Source organism: Lonchura striata, chromosome 1, assembly GCF_046129695.1.
Source record: "Lonchura striata isolate bLonStr1 chromosome 1, bLonStr1.mat, whole genome shotgun sequence".
NCBI classification, from domain to species: domain Eukaryota; kingdom Metazoa; phylum Chordata; class Aves; order Passeriformes; family Estrildidae; genus Lonchura; species Lonchura striata.
Window position 1 is genome coordinate 138902909 of NC_134603.1, and position 17456 is coordinate 138920364.

Here is a 17456-nt window from a genome sequence, read left to right on the forward strand (position 1 = left end):
GTTATTGTTCTATTAGAAAGACTACTGGAGGAAGAAGAAAAAGCAGACACACATTGATGATGAGAACTATTGAAGGATGAATTTTTACTCCCAGAATAAAACTGCCCGTACTACATTAATCCTACTCAGAAACATTCACTTATATATTTTGTGGAACCAAGGAAAAGTTAAGCTACAATGATGCAAACCAGAAAGCCATGTCTCTTCTTTCTGTTAGTACCAAGTCTCAAACAGGAACTTGGAGAAAACGTAAAAACCCAAGGCCCAAAAAGAAAACATGGAATCTAACTAACAGTCAGCTCTTAAACATTAATTGCATACTGAAGCTGCTGTTCTTTTGTGCTGAAGTGACCCAGTTATTAGAAACACAGATTTTAGAAGAATTTAAAGTTAACTGAGTAAGCCATTTAGTTTGTTTAACAAAGGCAGATAGTCTTTGGTAACAAATACTGTAAAACAAAGCTCTTCAAACCCTGGAGATTTTGCAATTTTGGGCTCCTCTGCTTAAAATTAGCAGAGCAGATTAAAAAGAATTCTTGTCACTAACTTTATACTGGAATCTGCACATATCACAGACAGACCTTTTAATTGGCAAAATAAAAACTGACTTAAGACTCCTGAAAACAATCCTATTCACAAGAAACAAAGGAAATTAACAACAAATACAGAAATTGTTGACTGTCAATTGAACCCAATTTTGACTGACTCATGAGCCCTGTTAAATCTTGTTGGCACATTTTGAGCAGTAATTCTGCTTTCTGCCCTGGAGCTGTACTGGAGGTTCAAGCCCTCAAGCGTAGAACAAAGTCTGCATGTAGTTTTACCACTTCACAGCAAAGCACTTTTAAGTTCCAACTGCTTATTAATAGGCAAATTAGCTTAAGGTGCTGCAGAGACTTAGTGAATACAAATCAGAATCTTAGGAAAGGAGTATGATTGTATGCCTCAAAACACAAATAGAAGTTTGGCAGTAAAAGGCCACAAAAGCAAGGTCAGTCGTGAGCAGTGCACAACAATCGATCAGTATGCACCTGAGAGGATTTCTGTATTTAAAAAACAGAAGTTTTAAGTTGAAGTTCTCAGTTTGGAGGATTTTCAGAGTCATAGGGCTGTTAACAACATCACAAAATAGTCATAACACATTACAGGATACACAACCTATTTTGACCACCATTTCCGTTAAAGATCCAATCATAAAAGTATTAATCCATAGTAGCAAAAATACATTGACTATTTTTTTAGAAACGTTAAGTACTCGGCATATATTCTAAAGGTAAATACTTTTTTAAAGCTTTAGAGAAAGTAAGAAGGGTTGTTCCTGTAGAAACATTCATTAACTGACTTCTACTTTAAGATGATTATGTTCTACAAGCTGAAAATGAATCTAGCTTCCAATGAGAATTTAGTGTCACAGAATTTCTAGCTCCTCAAGTCTTTAACAGACCCAGCCATTCCTAATTTTATGGCTTTTAACTGCAGAATTTGAATGAAAATAAATACTATTGTTCAAATTTTCCATATGGGCATCTGAGAGTCAGAACCTCTACCTGAAATCATACAGAAAGTTTGTGCCATGTAAAGGAATGCCAGCTAGGCATCTTGAGTACCAGACTAGTAAAGCCCTGCCCTTCCTCTCAGCTGTGACTGCCACTGACACTTAAACTATCTCTTCAACCCCAGCTGCTGCTAACACTCCAATTTTAACTTTTCTGTCCCAAGCGTACCCATCTGTAAAATGGCAATGCCATTACCAGAGCATGAGCACCATACCCACTGTAACATCATAAAATTAATTACTTGGTCAGCAGTATACAACCCCCTTGCAAACTGCTCTGTACTATGCAACGAGGACAAAAAGGCCACTAGTGAGAGTTACTTCAGTCTTGTTTGTAGATTTGGGTTTGCCATTTGCTAGCACTGTTGTTTCATTACCTTAGTGTGCAAACAAAGACTTCTGAAAGGGCAGTGTTACCAGCATGCAACACAAGACATGAGAAGCTCTGCTAGTATTGGTCCTCTTGATAAAAAGGGACATGGCTGTGCTCTCCCAGACTTGTAAGAGACTCTCTCAAAGCAGACCAGGTACTGCACAGTTGTTTCCCATTTGCTGCTGACTGTGGACACTCATGCTACTGCAATTGAAAGAAAAGCCTCTGAAATTATTTCAGTGTTTCCTATGACAGTATTTCTTATCCTGATGGGGAGACAAAGGAAAGAGGGAGGAATGCCACTTGCTTTCAGCATCTACAAGGTTGGTCTAGAACTTCCTACCTTTGAAACTATCAATCCCCCATATCTGCATCAGAGAGGAGGCAAAACGTGTCATCTGTTTGGGTGGGAGTCCAGCAGGACTTGCACTGGTGACTGTGGTTGGCAGATTTTCAATTTGTCCATCTTGATATAAAGGAAGTAGCAATTTAGTCACCTCAAGGTGCTTTTTAGGAATGATTTCCTGAAGTTTCCCACTCACAGCTGGAAAAAAAGTGAGCCTAGAAAATAAGCCAGTACATGCTTAACAGGACTGCTAAATTTCAGTGAAAGAAAAAGACCTTCACTCCTTTAATTTTTTTCTAAAAAGAACATTAAAACAATTCTACTAAGCAGACTTGCTAAATAAAACTGCAATACTCAGCTAATACATTTACAAGTCTTTATATGCAGCAACAAAATATTTTTAAAATGAGTGTTGTAATAAACACCCCATCTTTTTTTTTGTTAATTCAGATGATTTTCATGTTTGTGCACAGCACGAGGACAGTATTATTATTAACACAGTAAAGTAATATCAGCACATTGACACCTTTTATCAGCTGTGCAGCACATTTCAAATCAGGAAATTTCTGAGCTCTCTTGAACCCCATGCTTCAAGTTGAAAATTAGTAAGAAATTCTTTATGAGCCTATATTCTCATTAATTTTTGCATAAATACAGCTTCAAGACTCCTTAGTAAGAATAAAACCTTATGATCTAATTAGCTTCTTGCTTCCCTATGGCAATGCTATTAAGGTATCAGATACATAAAAAGGTAACATAATGCATACCACTTATTGGCAAAGAAGTTATACTACTCTTGGCTCTTTCTGGAAGAATACAGAATAAAATTTCTGTTTCTACCATTTCTCCTTCTCCACTTGGAGAACATCTGTGGAATGATTTGACATCAGTGCAGATTAAATCCTGAATTATATCTATCTTCGTTCTATGTGAAAAGTCAGCATTCCTATTTCTCACAGCCCTATTTGGCAAACATTAATTCAGAAATACACAACATGCTCATTCTCTGTTACCCCTTTATATATTATTTTCACAAATTTTGGTATAATCATTAAGACAAGCATTTGATAATTCAAGCAGAATTATGTGACAAGTGACATTCACCAGGATACTTCCACTAAAGAAACTGAATAGCAAGTTACACAGGACATTGTGCAGGACAAGACATTGATAGTAATTTTTGTGCTCAACTTATTTTTTTATATCCTTTTGTCTGCAGTAAGAAATACCCTTCACCAATTTTGTGTACAAGCATTTGTATTTTGTGTACAAGCACTGACGTGTGGAATCACTCCCACCAAAAAAGACTGAGAACTTGTTCAGAGTTATAAATATTCCATTTATTGCCATTTTCCTGTACCATAATAATTTCACAGAATATTATGCATTGGGTACTTATGTGATATGTTGCAAGGATTAATTAGCCAAATTAAAGCATACACCAGAAAGTTAGATTTTCAAGGCACATATAAAGCTGTTTTCTTCAAACAGCTTATTTTTACTTCTAAGTGCAGTGTAATCTCAATGTTAGCACCACATGTGATAATCTAGGCTGCAGATCTGTTACCAGGAACATCATACCTCATATTGCTACAGCTGACCCACTGTGTGGATTGATCTCTCCTGAAAAATGCTGTGCACAACATCAGTAACTTATATATATAAAAACCAATCAAAAACACCTGCCTGGTGAAACCCAGGCCTCAACAAAACCAGTTCAGCCACGAACATTCTGCCATTTTGTGTATTTACCTATGAAATGTCTTTCAAGACTTTCAATGTGTTTATTTTTTTGTTGCAATTCTAGTCTTTGTGGTCCCTTTGCATATCAGCCCTCTGCAATTCCATCTGACAACCACCCTAGTGAGTTTCCCATTTTTCGGCTCACCTCTTCTATAGGAAGAGTGGGCCTGTTGGATGCAGGTGAAACACAGACTGTTTGCATGAGAACACATACATCTCATGTCTCCCTTTTCTGCCTCTCCTGTTTTTTCAGATCAAAGCTGCTTTACAAGTCAGTTATCTTAGCATAGAGCAGAAGCTGTGTTCTGTGCTGCCTCGGGATTCTCACATGAAACTGCTGAAAGACTTTTTTCAACTGCATTTCTTTGCAAACCTCCCAGAAATCTTCACCTCTTACTATCTGAGGGCATACAGAGTCAGGGACACCATTACATCCTTCTTCATTCATGTTTATGTTTAAATAACATTACATTATACTGCCTTGCTCTGCCTTTTTACCTTTTTCTTTTTTTGCGATACATATGAATGAAACTCACGTAGCAAAAGCAGAGATGGGGGTTGGGAGGAAGCCACTGATCACCTGGCCAAGTACTGAGATGGAGGGAGGATGATACAAACTTTAATGCAGCTCTGCTTCAGCAACTCACCAGCTTAACAAGCCCATCCATGCCAGTGCAAATGCCTGGGCACCTAGTCCCCACTTTATTTTCTGGGCTATTCTCCAGTCTATGTTTTCATCAATTCTTTGACAAAATTGTTTGTAGTCTACTATAATGTTTCTGTAGTTCAATATTTATCTATTTATGATTTTTTCTCCTACATTCCACACAACAATCTGCTGCTGTTGCTTGATTCCTGTGTAGCCCTGAAATCTGTCACTGGTGCAATTTCTCCCATTTTCACTTTATTGCCTACATTTTCCTCCTTTTAATTTGCTTTCCTGATCCTTTCACATTTTTCTCCCCTCCAGCAGCTAAGGTAGTATTTTTCTGCTTTTCTTTTGTCTTTTATTATGTCTGTAATTTTTCCTTTTTTGCTAATTCTATTCTTTCTTTTCTTCCCATTCACTTCCCCATCACTCCACTGTTTGCTGTGTCTGGTAAATGGGCAATCCCCCTCTCCTTTACCACTCTCCTCTATTTCTGCTGGTTGCCAGGGAGACAAACAGGCAGTGCAATAGGTGTCAGTTCTGCATACAATTACCTGTGCAGGGAAGAGAACTGTGCCTTCAGGAGGGACAGCTGCCTATAGAAAACCTAAAAGGGACCTGCACTCAGGCCCTTTTAGTAGCTTTATGCTGGAAGGTTTGTATGCTAACAATTCTTTCCTGTTCACCTGCTTTGAGATGGCTTCTCTTTACTGAAGTAATTTGGGCGTCAGCAATGAGAAGTCATCCTTTCTGAAGTAATTTTAATGAAAAAGACAGTGTTTAAAAGGTGTTGGTTTACTAGAGACATTAAAATGGCTTTATTTTTAAAAATTTCTAACCTGCCCATCATCTGTTCTCAAAGAACAAAGGACTCCTCTTTTACAACAATTTAAGATTTAAAGCAAGTTAATGTCACTGGAAAGGGCAGAATGTCTTGATTCTGACATTTCAGATACTACAAAATCTGCTTTCAGAATTTTATTCAACTGTTACTGATTTCTGCCCTTGAAAATAACATTTGTACTTTGGAAAATAGCTACAAATACAGTAATTTCTACAATACATATTTTATATTTTTGTATAAATTCATAAACTTTTTGCACAGGACAATATATATTTAAAAAATATATGAAAACTTGAATATATGATGAAATAGAAAGTTTTCCTTAAGGAGGAAGCAGGGTATTACCCATTCCTTAAACACAGGCTGAAATTCTGACAACACACTTATCACAGATGATTATGCTGAACTCTTCCTTAACAATGCCAAAGGTAGCAGTAGGTTTTAAATCCATTTTTCTGGTCCATGTTCTTGGGGTGAGGAGGCTAGGTTTAAAACACAATTGCACTAATTTTGGAGGTATTTCCAATTAATATTTTATTTTATTCTCAAATACTATTTAATATAAACATGCTTAATTAACTTGCACAATTTTAAATGGTCCAACTACATCTATGAGCCCCTATAGCAGCAGTTTTCCCAATATTGAAAGTCTGACGCATTTGAGCATACCAATGGTTCTACTGCATTTGATAAGTAAATGATAAACATTCAGCTGAACAACACTGAAGAGTGGTGAGAAGAGTTCTAGTCATAACTGACAACATACCAATAACACAAGCAGTCCAAATTGACTGCAAATTATCAAGGAATGTGAAAAAAAGCAGTATTTCAAATTACGTACCAAAAACCAATACTGTAGTTGGAAACTGGCTAGAATGGCTAGTCACAGCATAAGAACCTAGCATGCCATATATTTGTATTTACCCTAACAGTTCAAAACCTAGCTCTAGGCCATTTTGGCTTTCAAATCTAGATAGAAGGCTGATCCATGCAGGATGGTCTTTAATAGTCTCAGCATAAAACACAGGACGCTTTGCTGCTTTAAACATGATGAAAAGTATAATTGCTTCTGTTTGCTTAATGGTTTGTTTTGCTCAGTTTTTTTTTTTTTCTTTTAACTTTGGAAAAGAAAATAATTATCTCTAGTGTTTCTACTCAATACTAAAAGTGTCAGACTAATCTGATGAGTTGACAGAACGTGTCAGTATTTAGACTGAAGTGTTCACCATCTGTGTGAGGTTGTGGGCCTGACTGTCACTTAAAAAAGAGGCATCATAGGGGAAATGATTTTAGAAACTCATTATTTTTAAAATTCATGATTTTGAATAGCAAGTATAATTTACAATTGTAAAGATTATTTACAATTCAATAATTTTAGGTTGGAATCACTATATATACACATATATGTTGTTTCTAAAACTTTTCCTAACACTCCTTCAAGCCCAGTTCACTTTCAGTTATTTACACATTTCTAGCATATAGCCCTGGGCTTCAAATTTATCTTTGATAAGATCTTTGATGATTTAAAAAACATCAATCTAGATTTGGGATTTTTAAACTTACAAGTGTCTACAGGCTATGAACTTTTCCCGCTCCTTTTGTAAACTCCTACATATACAGACTGTGTAATTACAACCTCAGTTCCTCTGAGCTCCAAAGAACAGACAGGTTATTACACCTTCAGACAGATGGAGAGAGGAAGGACTAATGGAACTGCATGGGCTTGTGAACTATATGTGTCCGTGATGTCCAGCTGACAAAATAACTTTCATTTCTACTTGCCAATGGCAGTGTACATGTCTGTATCTAACCCTTTGGTGACTTCCCAGAAAAAACCGTAATATTTGGAATCAGATTTTGGACGTTCATGGGAAAAGCTGCTGTTGCTACATTACCTACCACACAAACTCCCAGATGCCTCATTGGTAGCTCTGTAGTTCAAAAAGGTGCAAGGAAACAACAGGTTTTTTGCAAATGCCGAGATCAAAACTGTTTTGGTAAATGAAGGACAAAAGAAATCTCATACTTCTGCCTTGTGATGGTTCCCTCTCTGTCATTCTTTATTTCAAGATAGATGTCTCCTCTGGTATTTATTATTAAGGAGTTCAAGCAGTCTTGGAAAATATTTGATAAGGCTTGTTTGGTCCCTAAGCAAGAGCAGAGGTGCTTTCAAGGTCTAGATTCTATCAGCCTTGTGCTATTAGCATTAATAAGGGAACAGGTGAGTAAATATTATGGTTTAAATGAAACTCATTCAAAGTTTCAAACTAGGAAAGGAACATGGAATGAATTTGTAGAGGAGAAAAAACAAAACCTGAAAGAAATTGTCTGTCATAAATGGCATGAATTTCACTCATACTTAAGTGAGAAGTAATGTAAGATATTTACTGCTTTCTTGGGCATTTGCAAGAGGGTGCAAGATAATGGTTAACAAGACACAGTTTTTAATGGACAGATGATCTAACTTAAGCTCCTTTGGGGGAAAAAGAGAGAAGAATCCTAAAATTCACACAAATCACCTCCCAACACTTCATGCACCTGAAAAAGGCTGTCCTTTCCAGGATGATCCCTGTACTATGCAATTGGGTGTACACACTCCCCTTCTCAGAAGGCTGAACCCTTCAAATACAGCTCTGCTCTCAGGGCAGACTGGCACAGGGTATGCTGCAGGGGCGTGCCACTGGAACATCCAACCACTCCAAATCACACTCGGCTGTGAAACACAGCTCGGCCAGGAATTTTAACGTATGTGGTGAGTGCTGCTGACAATCAGAGAACTGAAACTGGAGAAGAGCTAACAAGCAGATTTCTCCCTAAAAATCCCATATTTAGCACTCTAGTGTACAATTATTAACAAGTAAGAAAGCTACTGGACACTAAAAGATGAAAATCAACAGAGGGAGCTTGACAATTCCTCTGTCGGCAGAAGAGAGTATGCCAAAATAAAACAGAAGTAATGAGAACTTGTCTTATTGACAAAAATTTCTGCAAGAGTACCAGGACAGCATCTGAAAAATCTTAAGTTACTGCAAGGGTGCCATTCTACAGAACCATAAAGTTGTATCCACACCAGTGAAATAGACAGGCCTTGGAGTGTCCTTAGGCATCAGATCCAGCCGGAATAGAATAACTCACATCCAAGTTATTAACCTCCCCTTTAAAAAAACAGGATGCTTATATTCAAACTCCTAAGTAGGAATATCTTAATTAACACCTTTATTCTTGCCCAGAATTATTAGGGAGACAATAAGCTGGCCCAAATCAAAACCACAGTGAGCTCAAGTGCCAGTGGATAGTATCTGGCACTGCACTGTTTGCTAGCAGAAGGCCAAACTGTGTAGGACAATTTGGCAAAGGCCAATTTGTGTGGGACAACTTGGTCAAGGGAATAATTAATACCTTTCCACCAGGACAATGGGTTTGCTAGACTTTGAAAAGCAAGTGAAGATAAGCTTTGCATGCCTGAAAAACATATAGAGAAATGGGAGGACAAACTGCTGTATTGAGTGATCCCAAGCATTCAACTTCTGGCAGCAGCACAGAGGACACGGTGTCAGCTGTCATTAGAGCTAGTGGATTTAATTTAGATCTTGTTCAGCACATTGCTGAAGATACTGAAATGAATTTACTTAAATAAAAAAAATCCAATTATTAAACTGTCTTTGTACTTGAATGCTTCTGTACTTAGTTTTGTACAGTGCTTTCAACTTCTGAGACGAAAAGAAATACAAGTTCTATCTTTATGAATCTCTTGGATGCATCTTTGAGAGCTATTTTATACGAAAGATTTACCAGCATAAAGTGAAATTAGGTCCCTGGTAGAGATAAATTTCAGATCATTATTCCTTGTAACCTAGCCTAATATGAAGCCTGATGTTGGAAAGCATTAATGAAAAAGATTCCAAATTATTAAATTCATTAATGTTAGCACTGTCTTCATTGATACTCTTGAAAATTACTGTTTTGAAAAGCAAAATGATTTTTCAGCTGAATTAAGTCTCAAAATCTGTATCATTAATACTCGCTTCTAATGCCAAATATGAAACAGACTGAAACATTAATTCTGCTGTACAGCTTCACAGATCAAACACTTTCAGATCAAAACTAAACTTCTAAGTTAGAAAACTCACATAGAAATAACCCCCAAAATACAATTAGATAAAAATTAATGTATTAAAAAAAAACAACTACTACAAACAAGAACATTGCACAACAACAAATAAACGACCTAAACAATAAAAAAGCCCAACCCTAAATGTCCTTAAGTCTTTACATGGAATTCCAATCCACAGAAAGGAGAAGGAAAGTTGAAAGAGGGACAAAAACCCCTTCCTATTGCGCAGCATATTTTAGGTGATTTTTAGAGGCTTTTCTGACTTCTGTAGCTTTAGAACGTATTCAAACAGATGTGGGGCTAAGAAAATTAGCACTGATTTTGTTAAAGCTTTTTGTAATTCCCAGGTTCTGCTCCCCTCTGTGCCAGCCACACAAACTATGCACCAGCACAGTATGGCAGCTATCAAGGCTGATCTGCTGTTCACTTTTAACTTTAGAGTTGTGTATGAAAATTCACATTATCAGAACACATTTTTTTAATAGTAGGATTTTTACATTAATCATATCCATTCTTAATTTCTTATATAATACAACTTAAAATCTTTGAAATCTGTTCTGAAACACAGAACATTCACAAACCAGACTAGAAAGAGAAAGTCACCTGCAGCATTCATACACATGTACACAGACTTCTTCAAGCAAGTCCATAATAAAATATCTTCAAGCCTGGGAGTCCACTAGCCAAAAGAAAGGCCACCTTTTTAGAAAGACAAAGGACCTCATAGCCTCCAAGTTACCTCTATCATGTAGGCAAGTCTTTTTTATGAAACGCTAGTGTAGATATTTAGATAAGTCCATCCTTGTGAATTACAGACATACAGTAAATTGGTGATGCAAAAGGGAAAAAGCTTGAAGTGACTCTTTTTCCATAATTATTAAAACTTTTAAGCCTCTAAAAAAGATAGGCATTCTGATATCTCAGAAGACCTCCCACAGCTTGGCAGAGTTCATTTATTACCTGATGGTACTTCTTCAGTATGTTGTGCATTTCTGCTACATCTTCACTTGTTATAGTTTTGATGATATATCTTTTGTCGTAAGACGTATGAAAGCGGGCACCACTGCGTGCTTGGGAATCATTGGCAAGGGGTGCACTTCTTGTCAATGAATTCTGTCAATTGATCAAAAAGCATCAAGTCAGACAAAAGTATGTCACTTATTTAGAGCACATATAAACAATTTACACTTATTGAAAAATATTTTTCAATATATCTGCACCAAGCTGAATTCTGAAAAGCACGTATTCACAGACTACATTATAATAAGAAAACACTTCAAAAATATTGGGAAGAAAAGCATGTTTGAGGAGGAAGGTATTGCTAATCAATGGTTCAAAACACATCCTCAATGTTGAATGAGAATTTACTGGACATTGGTACACATACATTATCAGCTTTGAGGAAGAAAACACAGAGTAATTAAAAATCCAGAAGGAACACTGCATTACACCACAATAATTATAAAGAAACAATTCATCATAGTTATAGTTTCACTTAAACATAGCATAGCTCTTGAGACAGTGTGATCTGGTACATAACTAAGATCACAGTTATATTTGAGTTCTAGTACCAGAGCTACTCCAGTGATTTCATAGCTAGAGTTAAGCAAATAATATTGTACAATACCTCCTTTCGTAGAATAAGCCTACCTCCATACTGTCTTAAGAGGAGAAAATTAATGACTGTAGAGCATTTAGAATAGAGATTAAGGACTATTTTTAGAGTGAAGTTTAAAATTACTGGTGCTTCAACAGAAGCAAGAGAAGCCTTCTGCTTTTTTCAGAGATTAAGTGGTATTAGGTTAGATTTCTTTGCACTTATAAAAACAAAACCAAGAAAAAAACAGACTAAGTATAACAACTTTTTTGCCTGGAAACGTCCTTCTTTACCAGTAAGAATTTATGCCAATTGTTATATACTTGAATTGCACTAAACAACAACAAAAAAAGCAGTAATAGCAGCAACACAGCCATAAGAAAACAATGATGTTTTGGACCCCTTGTGAATTTCCGTAAGTACCGACATACTCTGAAAAGGTTAAACAAGTTAATGTTAGACTGCTGGAACACTTCTGTGTTTATGAAACAAACTTGCAGCAATCATCTGGTATGTCCCTACTCCTAGCAGAAAACCCCAGCACCTGCTATCCTTCCTCATTGTACATTGCTGCAGAAACAGCTCTTGTTAAATTGAAATATCTCTCCCTTCTTTCCACATTCATATAGCATTATGCTCTTCCTGCTAGGTAAAAAGCCATTTTACTTTCAAAGATAATTTAAATAAAATTGTATATATATATATACAAAGATTGTAGATTCTTAAACAGCAAAAGTTCAGCTCCAACAGTTACAGAATGAATGTTTGTGTGGTGTGGTAAGGCACCATGAACTAGGTCACAAAACAGATTTGCAGTAGAAGAACAATGATGCTCTGAGAGAGTAATTACCAATACACTTCACCTACCACATTCAGATACCAAACCCACACAATCTTATTTTTACAGGACCTATGTTTTACTTAGAGGTTTTAACCATTGGTAAATCTGTTTACACGCTCTATGGACTTCAGCAGGAGCTGGACATGCAGATTCAACCCCTGCGACAGACGGTCAGTAATTTATTAAGAAGTAATAACCTCAACCAAGAAATTAGGGTAACTATAGCCCCCAGTTTAAGAAGACACTTGAACACATACAATTATGTCTCTGTATTTTGGAGATCCATTGATTTCAATAGGCCTTCAGGCATTGTTTAATTTATCCCAACTGTGGGGTGCTTTCTGAAATCAATTTAACATAAAATAAAACCATTTTCCCACAAGGTTACTTAGTTCAACAGAAATACTCAGGAGTAGCAGAAATAACAGTAAATCACCTAAAAGCACACAGCTCTACAAGGGCTTATTAGAATGAAAACCTTAATTATGACATGTAGGAGAAATAAATCTTTTGCACTTCTTTCTATATATTTCTAGGCTTGCACAATGAACCAGAATAATTACTGATGTCTATGATAAAAAGTGACATCTTTCTCTATTATCCTCTCTACTCAGTAATGAATGAAAGGATGTGGGTGCTTCTTTAAGGTTTATAAATCAACATTTTTTCTAGACTAATCAGAAGAGAGCTTTAGGGACACTGCTGGAGATACTGCAGTTTCTTCTCTACACTGGCTTTTGGACAGTCAATTTTAACAAATATAAGTCCTGATACACCATCACCTCATACAGTATTGAAGATAGTAGAGACTTCAAGTATTACAACAGTTTTCTCTGTCTCTTTTCGGATTTTTACTGTTGAAATTGATTTCCCACCACTCCATCACTGTAAAGTTTTAATGTGCCGAGGTCTATTTAAGGAAACAAGTATTATAAACGGATTACATTTTCTTAATGCTACACTTGATACCAGTACTCCATTAATTTTCAAATTGAATTGTGGAGGTAGCGGTAGAAACCCTTTGTGTTCTACAGTCAGAAATTGGTTTTGTTTCCAGGCCTATATTTAAAAGTTCAGATGAAGAGCTGATAATAGAAGATAAAATAAAAAAATAAGTACAAATTCAGTTGCCTTCATCACAAATTGAAAATATGATGTAATGTAATAATTATTTTTAATTTAAAAAATAAGTGAATGCATGGGTATCCATTAGTGTATGTAATGAATTAAACTACTGATAAGTTATTCAGCTATAATTCAGCAATAATAAAGGCTACTAAGTAATTACGTGTTATTGTTCCCAGCAGAAAAGGGTACATTATTCTGAGGTTAACTGTTGCAATAAAGCAGTAACCACAGTATTCTGAATGTATTTTTCCCACAGAACTCTGGTCTTCAGACTGTAATCCATATAATATAAACCTTGAAAGCAATTAACCTGGCAGGAGATTTAAGTTGTTTAGCTATAAAAAGCTGCAAAAGAGGGTATTGGCTAGTTGGCTACTGAACATCTGAAGCACGAGAAGGAAAATGTGAAGTACATGAACTCAAAGTTTCAAGTACTCTTGAAATTTTAATATCCTTTCTGGAAAGATTTTCATATTTGAGTGAAATACAAGCCTGGGTTGTACTTGGTATAATAGAGATGCTAGTTGACTGGACACTAGAAAATGCGATGCCCATCTATAAGATGGCACCCAGAAGGAAGATCCAGGGTCTGTCAGACCCAGAAGGAAGATCCAGGATCTGTACGGTCTGTCAGTCTGCCCTTGGTGCCAAGGAAGGTCATGGAGTAGATCCTCTTGAGTGCCATCACACGGCATGTACAGGTCCTGCTTGACTGACCTGATCTCCTTTCTATGATAAGATGATCCATTTAGTGGATGGGTGAAAGGCTGTGGATGTCCCTACCTGGACCCCAGGAAAGCCTCTGGCACCGTTTCCCACAGCATCTCCTGCAGGAACTGGCTGCCCATGGCTGACCCGGGTGCTCTGTTGGATGCGTAGGAAACTGTTGGCATGGCCGGGCCCAGAGGGTGTTGGTGAATGGAATCACATCCAGCAGAGCTCCCCAGGGCTCAGGGCTGCCACCAGCTCTGTTTAATCTTTCTCAGTGACCCACGTGAGGGGATCCAGGGCACCCTCAGTCAGTCTGCAGACACACCGGGCTGGGTGGGAGTGTTGAGCTGCTGAAGGCTCTGCAGGGGGATCTGGACAGGCTGCAGGGATGGGGAGACCCAGAGCTCTGAGCTTCAGCAAGGCCAAGTGCCTGGGCCTGCTCCTGCCCCTGGGTCACAACAGCCCCTCCAGCTACAGGCTGGGGCAGAGTGGCACCAAAGATGCCTGGAGGAAAAGGTCCCGGGGGTGCTGGTCAGCAGCAGCTGAACATGAGCCAGAGAGTGCCCAGGTGGCCAAGAGGCCAATGGCATCCTGGCCTGGACCAGCAACAGTGTGGCCAGCAGCACCAGGGCAGTGACCATAACCCTCTACTCAGGACTGCTGAGGCCACACCTTAAATCCTGGGTTCAGTTCTGGGCCCCTCAATTCAGGAAGGACATTGAGGTGCTGGAGAGAGTGCAGAGAAGGGAAATGGAGCTGGGGAAGGGTCTGGAGCACAAGTCTGATGAGGAGCCAGCTGAGGGAGCTGGGGATGCTTAGCCTGGAGAAAAGAAGGCTCAAGGGCGACCTTATCACTCTCTGCAACTGCCTGAAAGAAGGTTGCAGCCAGGTGGGAGACGGTCTCTTCTCCCAGGCAGTACTCCCAGGTAGTAAGCAAAAGGACAAGAGGAAATGGCCTGAGGTTGCCTTCATCTAAACAGATCCCTGTTTTTCCAGCAGTAGCTTTTTCTTCCCCTAATTAAAATTTATTCTGCCTGATTGCTAACTATAATAAAAATCTGTTTGCAAATACAAATATCATACCAAAAATGTCGCTAACAAGAAAATATATCTCTGGATAATTATTTAGCTGCACTTTTTCTTAATGTTTTAATGGGTTACAAATAGCGATGGATTTATTTTTAGTAGATGGTTATTTTATTAGTAGTTATTCTATATCAAGATTAATTAAGAATGCACATAGCTATCATTTTACCACATGCATATTAATTTGTCAGAATAAACCAACCAACTCTATGCTAAGCAGCATCTTTCCATACATGCATAGATAACACAAGTTCCCTCTCTACAATACTTTTCCTCTACTAATAAATTAAGAGCAAATGTTTAAACATTAAACATGTTTAAATAAAAAACAATCTCTACTTAAACCTTTAATTAAAGTCTTTGTGACTTTATTTTTACTAACTCTCCACTCTTGCAATAGCTCTCTCAATACAATGCACTTTTCAGATACCCAATGTAGTCACTTTGAACTGTAAAAGCACATGGAACATTTAATATTACTATTTTCTGTATTTTCTTTTGATACTTGCCCAAGTTTGTTAAATAAGTGTGGTTTAAAAAGCAAAAAAATAAATCTAATAATATCATATTGTGCACATTACTAGAAATTGCCACTTTCTTGTGTTAATACATAGTTGAGTTTTGTCAGTAGATTTTATTTGCAATGGTTAATTCTCCCTTCTGTGAATAGAGAAAAATTCAAATTCCTTCTAAAGTAAACCTTCCAGGTACCTTGCAAAATACCCTGTCTCTCAACTATACTAGTTATACTTGTTTATAGATAGAAATCAGTCTTCAGTAAAACACATCTACTGTTGCCTGGTGATGATAACAACAAATCTTTAAGTAGAGAGATAAGGATTGGCTTCACTCGCAAATCATCATTATCAAGCAAGATCAAGAAACAACTTCACTGAAAGGATCAAACTAGGAGATTTTAGAGTCATCAAAGAGGAATCTATATGGCTTTTTAAATCCACTAAAATTTCTCCCTTTTGATGTAGGTGAAGCTAGCTTACCTGTTGGACTCAGACTGTTCAGGCATCTCACTGAGCCAAATACTAATATTAACACTACAAACATTAAAACAATACAAACACTAACTAATATTAACTAAGTTAATAGTACATGTCTTGGAATTGAAGACATTCTTCATTAGAAAATGTTTCTTTTGTAAGTTAAGACACTAAATGGCCAAGAAGGTCTGCACTTAAGCCACTTTGAAGCACAGACATTAGAAGACCTGTAACTAGTAAGCAATATCAGAAACACCACATGTGGTATCAGTTTTCACTTTTGACTTAGACTTTAGATATATCCTGATAAGTTAACAAGTTTAACTTATTCTGGGGTTATCTTGTGCAAGTTTTTAAGTCAACTTTTTAAGAACTTTAATCTTAAGGCAGACAATAATAAGAAAGTTATGCAGTCATGCTCATTAGACAGACTAAAAAGACACATTTATTTGAGCTGTATTGACCTGTTGTTCAGACAGCTATTGGTCACATTGTATAGATTCTTCTCTTACTGTTGAATCCAGTTTTGAGATATAAATGGTAGCTTCTAGGATCCAGACAGCTTTTGCCAGAACACACAGATAAATTTCAGTGATGACTTGTACGAAAAGTAAGAAAGATAAGTTGCACTGTAGACATCTGTGCACAAATTCTTTGGAAGCAAAGCTGATTGAACCTGTCTAAAGAGAGCAGTTGTAGGCCTTTTCCTCTGCTTGAATCCAGCAGGAAACTCAGTTAAGAAAGACCCACTGGGGTCCTCGGCAGAAATATCTCCATCTTAAGTGAGGCACCTCTAGTGGACTAGGGAGGAAATAAATGATTAAACCTAAGCATCTCCCTTTTCCAAAAGGAAAATATAAACGGGGTTTAGGGAGGGGGAAAGGAGAGACACAGAGAGAGAGATCATGGCAAATACCAGATTGAATTCCCTCTGGCTCTGCTTCTTAATTAGGGGAAGTCTAAGTGGAATATGAACAGAGGGGAAATGAACCACTCCTCACTTAGCACAGACAGATCTATGAGCCACAAAGCCAGAACAGGGAGGATATCCTTCAGATGGAGACAAAAAATGCCCAGCTCTTACCCTCCAAGAGACACAGGTTGGATGCTGTAACAACCTTTTTACCATCACTTACTGCTATGACACAGCTCCCTCCTTACTGTGCCAGGAGCCAGCATAGCATGTCTCTAGCTGTACAACGTTGGAGGCATTAACCTCTTTTAAGTTAATAAAAATCAGCTGCTTATACAATAGCATTAGTGAGCTCAAAATTCAAAGAAGTAAGGGTCAGACTGCCCTGTACCCTTCAGATTTTCCCAGCCTTCTCCAACTCTTCCACGGTGTGCCTTGGATCTCTGGCACAATTAAAGCATCTGTCAGCCACACATACCCTGTTCCACTTAACAGCTTCACTTAGCAACTCACTGCAAGTCTCCTGCTCCAAGTGTGCATGTTCTGCCAATTCCCCATTCA

The 17456-nt window shown here is 37.6% G+C and overlaps 1 protein-coding gene across 3 annotated transcripts in view; it reads right to left on the reverse strand.

The window, feature by feature from the left end:
* Positions 1-17456, reverse strand: part of PIP4K2A (phosphatidylinositol-5-phosphate 4-kinase type 2 alpha) — a 109758-nt gene that overhangs the window by 24327 nt on the left and 67975 nt on the right. For all 3 annotated transcript variants that reach the window (XM_021530384.3, XM_021530385.3, XM_077788506.1), the window contains exon 4: positions 10585-10737. In XM_021530384.3, the coding sequence (XP_021386059.1) occupies positions 10585-10737 (153 nt within the window). The remainder of the gene's footprint in view (positions 1-10584; positions 10738-17456) is intronic.